The sequence below is a fragment of the Monopterus albus genome, unplaced genomic scaffold (genome assembly GCF_001952655.1).
Source record: "Monopterus albus unplaced genomic scaffold, M_albus_1.0 scaffold76.1, whole genome shotgun sequence".
In the NCBI taxonomy this organism is placed as follows: domain Eukaryota; kingdom Metazoa; phylum Chordata; class Actinopteri; order Synbranchiformes; family Synbranchidae; genus Monopterus; species Monopterus albus.
Genome location: NW_018127956.1, coordinates 1177950 through 1190464, shown reverse-complemented (window position 1 = coordinate 1190464; position 12515 = coordinate 1177950). Strand labels below are relative to the sequence as shown.

At 40.6% G+C, this 12515-nt stretch overlaps 3 protein-coding genes across 8 annotated transcripts in view; 1 reads left to right on the top strand and 2 right to left on the bottom strand.

Moving 5' to 3' along the window:
- Positions 1 to 3711, bottom strand: part of rhbdl1 (rhomboid, veinlet-like 1 (Drosophila)) — a 52336-nt gene extending 48625 nt beyond the window's left edge. Inside the window, exons 1-2 of one of the 2 annotated variants that reach the window (XM_020606293.1) lie at positions 3708 to 3711; positions 3532 to 3592 (exon numbers count right to left, since the gene is read on the bottom strand). The gene's annotated coding sequence lies outside the window, so the exon portion shown is untranslated. Of the gene's footprint in view, positions 1 to 3531; positions 3640 to 3707 lie in introns of those variants that run through there. The other variant, XM_020606292.1, reaches the window with a different exon arrangement.
- rhot2 (ras homolog family member T2) overlaps positions 1 to 12314 on the bottom strand; it is a 13313-nt gene extending 999 nt beyond the window's left edge. The window contains exons 1-22 of one of the 5 annotated variants that reach the window (XR_002275423.1): positions 12162 to 12314; positions 11308 to 11366; positions 10729 to 10810; positions 10518 to 10561; positions 10103 to 10156; positions 9918 to 9970; positions 9561 to 9669; positions 9300 to 9401; positions 8454 to 8552; positions 8249 to 8357; positions 8030 to 8150; positions 7782 to 7866; positions 7528 to 7673; positions 7292 to 7392; positions 6652 to 6782; positions 6436 to 6516; positions 6227 to 6349; positions 5625 to 5827; positions 4989 to 5443; positions 3708 to 3769; positions 3532 to 3595; positions 62 to 1524 (exon numbers count right to left, since the gene is read on the bottom strand). Coding sequence is in view for 1 of the 5 variants with exons in the window: in XM_020606290.1 (XP_020461946.1) it covers positions 5326 to 5443; positions 5625 to 5827; positions 6227 to 6349; positions 6436 to 6516; positions 6652 to 6782; positions 7292 to 7392; positions 7528 to 7673; positions 7782 to 7866; positions 8030 to 8150; positions 8249 to 8357; positions 8454 to 8552; positions 9300 to 9401; positions 9561 to 9669; positions 9918 to 9970; positions 10103 to 10156; positions 10518 to 10561; positions 10729 to 10810; positions 11308 to 11366; positions 12162 to 12198 (1857 nt within the window). In the remaining 4 variants the exon portion in view is untranslated. Of the gene's footprint in view, positions 1 to 61; positions 1525 to 2985; positions 3596 to 3707; positions 3770 to 3986; positions 5444 to 5624; positions 5828 to 6226; positions 6350 to 6435; positions 6517 to 6651; positions 6783 to 7291; positions 7393 to 7527; positions 7674 to 7781; positions 7867 to 8029; positions 8151 to 8248; positions 8358 to 8453; positions 8553 to 9299; positions 9402 to 9560; positions 9670 to 9917; positions 9971 to 10102; positions 10157 to 10517; positions 10562 to 10728; positions 10811 to 11307; positions 11367 to 12161 lie in introns of those variants that run through there. The other 4 variants (XR_002275424.1, XR_002275421.1, XR_002275422.1 and 1 more) reach the window with 4 other exon arrangements.
- h1-0 (H1.0 linker histone) lies at positions 1521 to 2865 on the top strand. Its single transcript, XM_020606294.1, has one exon. It carries the CDS (start codon positions 1770 to 1772, stop codon positions 2355 to 2357), a length of 588 nt encoding a protein of 195 aa, XP_020461950.1. The 5' UTR covers positions 1521 to 1769; the 3' UTR covers positions 2358 to 2865.
- Positions 12315 to 12515: the final 201 nt, after the last annotated feature.

Below are 12515 nucleotides of genomic sequence, written 5' to 3'. Positions count from 1 at the left end.
GTCACACATGAAAAAAAAAACCCATTCACTCACTCCTTCACCCTCCCTTCGTTTTCACTCATTCAGTCCCTCGCCCACCCTCTTGTTAAACACACACACTCACACAGTCATCAACTCACTGTAAGGACACAGGTGGACACATGGGTAGACACTCATTTTCCTCACTAAATGTAACTCAATTTAACATTTTTAGGCTAGATTATTTTTCGGCTACAATATAGGAAACAGACAGGTGATGCATAATAATCTGACATAATGTCATCTGAACAAGAGGAGACACTTCATTGCTTCAGAACAGGCAGGACCAGCTCTCTGACAGGCTGCCTGGTTGTCCGAGGTTATTTTGTAGGCTACCACTGTGTCTGATGTAAATTAGTGTAAATATGTTATTATCCAAAAACAGTGTAAAATAAGTCGGATAAATATGCCAGAAAAGTCGGGGGAAAGCACTACTCTAGTGTTTGTGACTTTCATATAAGAATCAAAATGGCGTTGCAGGGAGGGACATCAGACCTGATATTAAAATACTACAAATAAAACTGAATAACTGTAAAGTTCCTTATCTGAGAGGTTTTTCCTGCTTTGGACTGGCACCACCGACAGTTATATAACTGAGGAAAGCCCAGTGTCCAACCTGTCATTGACTGTGGTCTGATGCGCCAGTTCCTGAACAAAAGAAAGCCGTCACTGCGCCCTATACTGAAGGACTTTGGTTCCGAGCGCAGCCCCCCTCTGCAGCTGGACTCACACCTGGTCACAGAGTAACCACTTACGCCTCTGCCCAAAATATAGGGATCAATTTTAGAACCCGGTAACTGAATTCCTGATCTTAGGATGTGTTGGCAACTTTCCTGACAATGAAGCTCGAGTGGAGACTGCCATAGTGACAGTTATAACCAATTCTGCCCAAAAACCAGCAAACACGGCGGACCCACCCATCGAATTTCAACCTATATAAGCCCATAATATCGTCCCAAGTGTCACCTGTAACTTAGATACTGACACATTTAATTTATAGGAGGTTTAACAGTAAATAATCTCTACCACGTCACTCAAAGTCAATGGCCGGACTGTGTTAGTTGGGAAAATGTATCGATGTATTAAAAGCAAAAACAGAATCCTGCACCGACCAAGCCGCGTGCATCCGTTTAAGTATAGATTAAATTTCGTTATGCATTGAATGATTTTACCCCCGGTTCCGTCTGTTTGGGTCAATTTAACACGAATTGTGCAAAATTGTTCACAGCACGCATTACTTCTAGCGGGTTTTCCTGGAATAAAAGTTGTTCGCCGGCGCGGACCGAGGAGAACAAGTGTGTTCCCGGGAAGCCCAATGTCTCTGCTATCAGCCCATAATGTTCTGTGGATCAGTACTCCGCCGTGGTATTTATATTTGTCAGGAGTAGGAGGATGAAGAAACACAAACGGGACGGCGCCAGTTCCATGGAGTCCGCTAGATCAGCTGCTGGCAGTTGGTGTTCTCAATCACGTCCGCAGATAGGCTTCATAGGCTCACTGGAGCGCCTGTGGAATAAGACAGTAAAGTGATCCAGAGTATAGACGCGTCACTTTGTGTGGATATATACAATATTTTTATCTCTCAAAGCTGAAAGTGTGACGTTGTCTGCCAACTCGGACTTTCTCGGGAAACGCTTTTTCTCCAGCGCTTCATATATTTTGCCATTTCCGACGCTCCGGTGTACCAGCTGAACCGGGTGAAATTACACCTCCAAGACTTTTCCAGTTAACTTACTCAAAACTAAGTCACCATGGCAGAGACGTCGGCGGCTCCAAGCAAAGCCAAAAAGGCATCCAAACCCAAGAAACCCGCTTCACATCCCAAGTACTCGGAGATGATTAAAGCGGCCATAGTTCACGACGCCAGCCGGAGTGGAGCGTCCCGTCAGTCCATCCAGAAGTACGTGAGGAAGAACTACAAGGTGGGCGACAATGCCGATGTGCAGATTAAAATGGCCCTGAAGAGGCTGGTGGCATCGGGGATGCTGCGCCACACCAAAGGCATCGGCGCGTCAGGATCCTTCAGGCTGACCAAACCTGAGGACTCCAAAAAGTCAGTCAAACCAGCGCCAGCTCCCAAGCCAAAGAAGGCAGCGAAGCCCGCCAAACCCAAGAAGGCGGCCAAGCCCAAGAAGGTGTCCAAGACACCGGAGAAACCCAAGAAGGTCGCTGCAAAGAAAGTGAAAAAGGTCGCGAAAAAGGCGACACCAACGAAAGCCAAAAAGGCGCCAGTGAAGAAACCCAAGGCAGCCAAGCCGAAGGCAAAACCAGTAAAGAAGGCAGCCAAGCCCAAGGCAAAGGCACCGAAAAAAGCAGCCAAAGCAGCTAAAAAGAAGTAAAAGGACAATTTCAAAAAGTCACTGTAAATATTTCAGAAAATGTTTTCGTATATGTATTATTTTTGTAAGGTCTCATGCAAACTTATGCTGTTTTTACTAGCAGTCTTCTCTCAACCGAACTGCAACCTAAACCTGCAGAAGATATACTTGTGTCCACTTTTATTTGGCGTTAATAATACTGTTAATTTCTGTCTGGTCCTTGGATACATTCGAGCTAGTCTAGGGTCTTGCTGAAAAGAAAACAATGTATATAGTGTTGAACTAATGAATAGTCATTGTTGGTGCACACGTTATACTGAAAACACAAATGTTCCAACGATGAGCATTGTTGAGTCTTGACAATGTACAGAACATAGTAGATGCAGCAAGATGTTCCCAAAGGCTCTGTAGTTGTCATTCAAGCTCCAATCTGTATATTATCTCATGGTCAGAAGATTCATAATATACAAACGTCACACTGTGTTTAGTCACTTTTAATGACTGTTTATACTGCAACTCAATAAACCTTTGTCATCTTCTACAAAAAGGTATGGTCAACTTATTGAGCGCACTTTGCGTGTGAGTAAGGTAGTAGGCACGAGTAAAGCAGACGGAGGAATTACCTAGCATATCAATGATAATCAGACCGAATCACAAGTTGTTTAGCTGTCTCCTCCATCTCTCGTATAGCCCACACCTATTCCCCTCGACGGACTGCTATCAGACACTGTAGACAAAGCCCACCTTTGGAAATGACTCCAAAAACAGGGACGATATTCAGTGATGGGTCAAAGATCAAGAATAAAGAAAGTGAGCGGTATTTTGGGACTTTTTAAGTAAGCAAGCATTTAAATGCTCCTCAGGACATTCTACAGCAATCACAGTCAGTGTATATATACACACACAACTATAAATCACGCACTCTGAATTACCTAAAAACTGCTTATGTTATGAACAACAAGTTTTAAAATTACTTTTGGGAAACAAGTGCAGAGAAACAACGTTCCCACGACACGGGTATGTCTGAGAGATTTATCGCTGGGAAATGAATCGCTGGCAAAATGGTTAAACGTGTCAAAACCGTAATGTACGACACAGTAACTAATCAGATTTGTTTCAGATTTTCGACCACATGAAACTACACTCAAAATCCCAACATGCAATTCTCTCGGACTGGCTCCAGAACAGGAGGTACCTTGTTCCTTCTCTCAGCTGACGTGCAACACTGCCATCTGCTGGTGTCTTGTTGCAAAAGGCTACTGAGACACAAACAGCACAGAGTGATTAACGCTGATGAAAGTAAACATTACATACATATCACCCTCTACATACTATTATATCTAAAGACAGATGTAAGATGATCAAATTTACCTTGTTTAGCAGCTTCAGGCTGAATGACCAAAGAGAAGCATCCACACTTGCCAAGGCATGTTCTTGCATTTTGAGACACACAAGGATCACAGACATGAATTGTTAACAGAAAGGCAGAATACTACATTTAGAACAAATTATTATTAGCAATAATAATTTTGTGAATAAGGTGCATCTTAAATTATAATTAATAAACTTCAAATGCATAGTCTACAGGATGAAACTAACACTGGAGACGGTTCATGGCTCCTTAATAAAAATACCACAGTAAACAGTGTCTCTGAAGTCTTGTACTTATTTATAAATCCTCGAAGGTAAAAACTAAACTCAGTCACAAAGAAAACAAAATAATAATCTATCCCCAACTGTCAGACATATCAACATAAAGTAGAACATTCACAACATACAATACCTTCCATCCCAACATCCACAGCATTAGTCTTTTGGGCAAAAGTCTGTTCTGGTCTTTTATTAAGCATCTAAATCAGTTCACTTTCAGTAGGAAACAGCCACATTTTGTGTGCCCTGCAGAAAGAGCAGGGCCCCAGCTATATTAAGCAACAAAGTAGACATTACCAAAGCTGGCTCATGATGGAGAATAACAAAATGACCACAATATGTATGGTCGCAGGTATGAGTGAACAAATTATTTCAGTATCAATTAAAATTAATTTGATTTTAGAGAACAGAAACTGAGTCTGAATGAAAGCAGGGATAAATCTGAGCAAATGTTTTTAACATTTTGTAGTTTTTAAGCGTCGCCTGGCCTCGTGCTGCAGGAGAAAATATTTGCTTTCTTGCAGATGCATATAGAAACTGTCATCCTTCCACATTAAAGCAACTTCCCTTCATGCATAAAGAGAAATCTCCCCCTGCCACAGCAGTTCAGCAGTCTTACTGCTAAAACATGTTACAGATAAGATTCAAGCTAATTTAAATGTTTCATTCTCAGGCAAAATAGTATTGCCTATGTGTTAAAGAGCATGCTCTGACTACTCACTGCTGCTGGAGTTATTTGGCAGTCAGATATGAACACCTTGTATCTGTGGTGGCTTGATCAAATAGCGAAGTGTTGTTTACTGAGGGGTACTGAAGCAGCCGGTCAGGATCTCCTCCATGTTAAAAATACTTTGTGTGCTGCCCTTTGGTTCTTCAGCCTAGTCAATTTGGCATCTTTCTATTACATTTAGAAAACACTGCATGTATTTAAAAACTCTCCAGACTCATCATTAACACTCAAATAATTGAGGGGAAAGCAGTGGACTTGACACTACTACCTACCTTTCCTCTGTTTTGATCGAGCACCTTTATGTACATTAACAGTAGTAATTCTTTGTGTATCAATGTACCAAGTGCAGACAGGCTAACTCCTACTTAGCCCGGTTAGATGATGTAAGGCAGAAAAAGCTGGGCACAAAGAATAGTACAGTTGCTAGCTTCCGACTGCCTTTGGATTATTGCCATCTATTGACCTGAAGTTTATGAGAAAGTGAAAAAAATGATGCAGACAGCTGTGGCTCTGGATCTGGTTTTGGAGGTCTGGTCCTGATGATGGATGGAAGGAATATCAAGTTGAGAAAAAAACCCAAAAACAAATAAAAGTTCAGGTGGTTGTTGGTCATTTCAGTCTGGCAACAGCTCTGTAGATGGCAAAGCCCAGAACTGCAACCACAGCCGAACCCAACGCCACCCTCAGCCAGAAGGATGTGTTACTCATGTCTGATCCATTCAGGTGTCTGGAAGTAGAGGGGAGAAAAAACCAAAACCAGGAAAAGACTGAGGATCAGCAACACCAAATAATGTACAGAGACCTTTACATTTCTACATCCTTTTCTGCCACTTTTTAATTGTACAATGTTTTAAAACTAAACAATACCCTGTATGACTGATGTTTATGTTTGTCTGACTAGAACTTACGGGTACACTGCTGCCCAGGCGAGCCTGGTGTAGATGTTCTTGCTGGTGGTGTCGAGGAACAGGCTGGAGAAGGGCAGCGGTGGAGGAAGTCTGTGTTTATAACAGAATTCTGCTGGGGGCATCCCGTGGAACTGTTTGACTTCAGGAAGGTCTACCTTGGAGGCAACTAGCACACAAGGGATGTTGCTCTCCATGTAGTGTTGCTAAGTAAAATATGGGATGCAGAACACAAAGAATATTTACTTTATTTTCATAGAGGTCCTAGGAAATTTAGGATTCCTTTGGAATAGGTGGTTTAATGCTTTTATAATTATTTGACAGAAGAAAACTGGCATGTAAACAACCCTGATTCATTTTCATTTTCAAAAGATCTTTAGTCTGGAAAGAGTACAGGTCAAATCTACAACACTGTCTCTCCTTCATGGTTTCATCTTTAAAAACAAGTGGTATCAAGTGAACTGTAATACTGCATTATTAACTAAGAAGCTAACTGTGTGCTAACACCAGCACAAAGAGTGTACAGCAGATTGGAAACCTATGCAAACAGCACAAACTAAAACATAAATGATATCCTTTAAATGCTCCTCTAACTTACTACTGACCTTGTAAATACTGGCACAATAGTTGAAGGAATGTGGGTCGCTGGTGTCGTACATGAGACAAGCGACATCACAGGAGGCGTCTGATGCCTTCAGGAACTCTGTCTCCACATCTACCTCATTTAGCTGCATGGGAAAAAGTGTGGTGGTCAGACATTAGTTGAGGTCAGAGGTTAAGGGTCAGCAGCAAGATCAGGATGGGAGCTACTTACAATCAAATATTTTTCCTGGTTGCTGACTTGGACAGTGTTTATGGCATAGGGGGAGAAGGCACTGCTGGAATTCCCCTTACTCTGTACATGACAGGAAAAAGCACACGTCACACAACTTCAGCATCATCAGTATTGATTATGGAAACTAGCATAAGCTTATAATTTTAACTGTGACATTTGACATTTTTAGTTTCAGACTAGCAGATGGTGCCGTACCACAACGCTCCGGCCAACAAAGCCCCGGAGAAAGGCTGTCTTGCCCGTCCCCCGTGGTCCAATCACCTTGCAGAGAAACACAGACCGCTGTGTTTGGCGCTTCTCCAGGTCCACCTCTTTCTCCCGTGTCACTGTAGGTATAAACAGGCAGAAACACAAGATATAAACCCTGAGCACAAACACATAGGACTGCCATTCTGTCTGTTAGCATCAGATTGGCTTAGCTGCAAGAACAACAAACAGCTTAACACTTGCCTTAACTCACCACATGGTAAAATTACAAATCCATACTTGTGATTCTTTTACAGCTCAAAAGAGCATGTATGGTGAGTGCACTATATGTCACACCATGCATGGTTAATGTGTAGAAACACATACTATTTACAAACTCCCAGAACAAAGGGGATTGTGCAGTCACATCTCAAGGTTAAATATACATGTATCTAAATCTTTTTATGACATTAGACCAAGGCAGGTAATCTGCCTATAGTACTTAACAATGAGACTGGGATTAAGCTTTCAAGGAGGGTATACAGTATGTCTCCCACATTCCTTAGGGAAATGGTCTCAACCTTTGTAATGTACATGCAGTTTTGTTTTGGATTACCTACAATTAAAAGAGTCACTCATACTTGCCCACCTGTGACTGCCGCAGTCTGTGACTCTTGCTCAGTGATGATGGGATACCCTAGGTACCCTAGGTGCTCCAGGCAGCGGTGGATGTCAAAGTATGCAGAAACCCTGCACGTGAGAGTGTGGACATAAATGTGAACTTTGGGCTGTGCAGAATATAAACTGCAATTAAGTGCATTAGAGTGTAAACCAATAGCATGCTAACAGCCAGACAAAATATCAATAAACAAGTGAGATACTTACATCCACTGACAAAAATAGCCATGATGAGAGATGTAGCCCTCATCTGTAGTTGGAACCGTCACGTACACCTCTGCACCCCATGGCATGTACGGGCACACACAGAACAGGTTCCTAAGCTCTGCCGGCGAAAGGGCAGAGTCTTTGTCCTTAAAGAGAAAAAATCCACTTACTCACAATGAGGAAATTCTCCACAGCATTTTTCTGTTACACTTACGCACTCAGTGCAAAACTGTGACCAAAAGGCAGCTACTCACTTCATCGTACTTGTCAAACAGCTGCTGGAGGAACTGGTGACCGAAATGATTGAGTTCTGTGGTGCAGCCGACGGGAACCCGTAGTCTGACCACACAGAAACAGCAATTACATATTTAAACACATGGGTATTGACTAATGTGCACAAAGAAATGTTACACAGACAAATTCACATGAACACCAATGAGAAATATAGCAAATCTGAGACATAACGTAACAAATACATATACATAAAATGACTGGTACATACTCTGGGTAAAGGTAATCATCAGTCAGCTCAAGTTTGTCGTCATAACCAAACTTTCTGAGGATCGTCCATGTGGTTTCATGTCGACCCCTCTGGATAAATAATGTATTAAGGAACAGGAAACCTGGAAAACAAGAGCCACAGTACTTGGCTATTAGGTGAATGTGGCCTTGCAGCAACACTATTTAAAGCTGCATGTTATCATTCATGATAGATTTTTACCATTTAGGGTAAGGCCATTATCTTGCACCCCATCGCTGGTGTTCTTCCAAACAACGGTCTTAACATCTTCTAAGGCTTGAGGTGCTAGAGGATTCCCAAAACAGGATTTCTACAAAACAAAAGATGGATTATTTTATATCAAACACAACATTTTTAGTCCAAATAAAAACTGAAGCAAGATTATGTTAGCAATTTTAGCTGGCACCTGAAAACTGTTCAGTTCAGCGTCACTGAGGATATGGTCATTGTCCTGGTCAGAAATATAGAATATTCTGCTGAGGGCTTGAACACACAGTGGTTTTAGCTGGAGAAAAAAATTGGAGGACAAAAATAGTCATCATTTACATGGACATATAGCTAACTCTCCAACTGGCATCCCATTTCCATAATATGGCTAATCTTTGGCATGGGCAGGAACGATAACCTTGTTTCCAAATTGTACTTTCTAATACCGTCCCATAAGTTCTTACCTATAATGTCTAGGAAATATGGGAAAGTCTTAATAATATCAACTGGATGTATTGGGTATAGAAAAGTTCCAAAATAAACACCACCAAACAAAACAATATTACTTTCTTAGACAGGGTTAGAGAGCATATCAGATCATTGTTTAACAGTTTGCACAACCACACTCCCTTTTGTTAAGGTTTCACACCATGTACATATCCATACAACTATATAGAATGTAACTCCATGTTACATCTGATTGTGCATGTACAACCAAGTCTACATGCTAATGGACAGTATGTACACGAAGAAATATGATTACATACATGTTTATCTTTTAATGACTAAAGTTGATATGGTCATAGTAGTTCTGACATCTAAAGAGAGGGAGAATGGGTGAGTTGGGATATTTAGTTTGACTGTAAACTTGTTTTATTTCTTTTTGACATTTTAGTTTTCTCTTTGTGTAGTTGTAAATACTTGTCATTTTATTTAAAGCTAGTACCATATATGTGCTTCAACCATATCTGCTTGAGTTTGTACTTATTAAAAAGATATGTAGTATATAGCAAAAAAAAAAAAAAGGTAATCAAAGATGGCTGACCCGTTTGTCCTCAGGGTCATAGAGAGGGGCGGTGGGGTGAAGAACTGCCTTCTGTGCATAGTAGAACAGCTCTGAAATGTTTTTCAGGTTCTTTGCAGAACACTTGAAAGAGGAAAAAAAAAATCAGAGATACAATCACACAAAGTCTAAATATCAGATAAAGTGGGAATGTCAATATTTGTGTGGAGCCCAGCAGCCATGTGTGTATCTCAAAGATAAAGTTAGGAGGTGTGTACAAACTGCAGCGTTTAGCAGCCTCACCTCAACACACGTCTCAATTTCAGAGAACTGGTTCATGATGGGAAGAATGGTTTCCATTGAGCTCCCACAGCGCAGATCAGACTTGTTTCCCACAAGGATGATGGGAAGCCTGATGTAGCATATGAGGACAGGACATGCAAATAGGATTCAAATATTAATGCATGAACTCAATCTGCATATTTTGGACATTTCATTGATGCTCTTCTATCGTTTTCACAGTGACTTAAGACTACAACAAGCTTAAATTGCTCCACTGCCAAGTTTGTTAGCATTGAATGCAAACAATGGGAAGGAGTGCAAAGTTCAACAGCAAAGCACAGCCAACACACATCCATCAACAGCTCATACTGCACATACTTTTTCCCTTTCTCTGCATCTCCATTTACTAAAGGTATCCATTTGGTTTTGATCTGAAAAATAAAAGGCAGCGTATGACACAAGGGTCATTTGTTTATACTCTCTAAACAGGTATCAGTTACCTCTAGTATACTTATTACAGTCAATGAAAAATACTCAGTGTAAAGCAAGCAGGTGGTTACTACCTTGTCTATGGTGTCCTCATTGCTGACATCATACACTACACACACAACATTAGCCTGCGTGGGTTGAAGAAAATACAAATGACAAACACTTAATATGAAAACCAGCCTGTTTTAAATAAGACTGGTTATGGCCTTTAGTTAAAAAACAAAACAAAAAAAAAAACAATTAAAAAACATAAACAAAAACAATCTTTCCACAATGTGTACATGACGAATGAAAATAAAAAGGGCAGAAAGAATGAAAGGCTAACAACATGTAATGAAATGTTAACAACAACAAAAAAGAAATAGTAATGATTCAGGTGCATCTAATAATGCATGAGAAATAAATACTTGGACCCAGAAAATGGAAAATAATCAATCATATCAATAAACTATATTCAATACGCTCATTAGTGCTGGATGGTGTACTTACCTTGATGATCTCATCTCTGAGGACTGCATCACTCTGCTCTTTTTCTGTTGGAATTAAGGACAAACACAAACAAACCTGAAAATCATGCCATTTTCACCCAAATGCATTACTGGTGGCTTATAAAACTGTACACGTTAAACTGTTTTTTGGTGTCTTAATGTGCTACAAGTACTGACACCAATGCTACATATTGGCCTTCATGTCACATTACCTGAGTAGTCGACTATGTGTGTAGGCACCTTTTCAGGAGTCACATCAGCTGGGATGGTGATTTCTTCAGCTCTGGGGGGAACCTGTGAGATCACAGATAAACTCTTCACTTCATCATCACCACTTAATCAGACTGCGGTCTCACATAATACAAACCCACATTTTGCATTTAGCATGAACATCTTTGTGGTTTTAATAAACACATTTAAGCCCTAAACTGAAATGTTCAAGGCTGCTGCAACTACAGCTCAAATGTGTGATCATTTGAGTGATTAACACCACTTTCCTGTGAATACTAATATTCGCCAAGGCATTTTGAGTAGTACCAAACTACTGTGTACCTACAATCTTACACATCTGCCAGCAAGTGTACTTGTATTAAAAGAAGACACAATCAAAGACAGGTCATCAAAATTACACAGAAACTCAGTAGTACATACTGCAGCAGATGAAACCCCAAACATGCTGCATAAGTCACAGATACACAGAAATAAACCAACATTACAAGGCACAAAGGAAGTCGAAGCAAAAACTGCAGCAATGATTCACTGCAGCAGTGAATCATTGCACGGACACTTACTTCTTCTGGAAACTCTTCTCCAACCAAAGACATGATGAGAGACGTCTTCCCCACCTTGGCTGTCAGGACAAGAAATATGAAGAGGATGAGATGAGCCGCTAAAGACAGACTCAATGGTCCAGTATCATCTGTATGTTTAAGTGGCAACTATTACTGTAAAAATAAGTCTTAGCAATTTAACTTGATGCTGCCATTAACATAAATATCCTGACATGCAGCTAGTTAAGGAAGCAGTATTATAGAACATCTATTCAGAGATTTCATCCCTTAAATCAAACAGACAATAATAACGTTAATGTGATTGACACATCTATACTGATCACCTGATAACATCATTATACTTACCTGTCCAGCTCTAATAACCCTTTAATGAACCATGGTGACATAAAAGGTTAGTCATAACTAATTAACCTACTAGATAGTTGGGTTAACCAGCTACCTACTTAGATAGGTTTATATGGAAATTGCCAGACTGCAGCTAGTTTTAACAACTAGCTAGCTAGCTAATACGCCAATGCTCTCTGGTTAACGCGGAAAACCAATTATACGGTGTGCTGAGTAATATTACATGGTGTAGGAAAGCTAATCTGTTAGCTACCTAATGAGAGCACAAAACCACAATTACCAACTTCTGTCTAGCAGCTAACCATTTACTGTTAGACGTAACTCTACGCTGCATTAGCATAACGGAAATTAACATTTGCAAAGCGCCAACTGCTTACCAAACAATGTAATTTTACATAATAGGGAAAGTGCAAACATATATTTGTTTAATACAATGCCCCCGAGGAGCGGCTACAAGTTAGTTCTAACCGCTGATATTTGCTAGTGTGGTGAGCTGTGCAATGACTTACGTTCCCCCAGTAAAAGTATCCTGACATCTTGTTTCATGTTTCCGCTCTCTATGAAGAACAGTCCGACAGTGACATTTATCTTTAATGCGAGTGTCAAATTTTTAACTTAAACAAAACGTGAAACTCTCCACAGCGATGTGCGCGCACAGTGAAACCATCCCGTTCCGGTTCACACAGAAAACTGCGGAAACGCGCCCCCTGCTGGACAACCACACACCATGCGGCTCATTTTCAGAGCGTCTGATACCTCGAACAATATTATATTTGACAAAATGTATGTGGGTTTTGTAAATGAGCAGAAAACAAACTTCAAATAGCATCACCCACACACACTACATACTTTAGAATATGAAA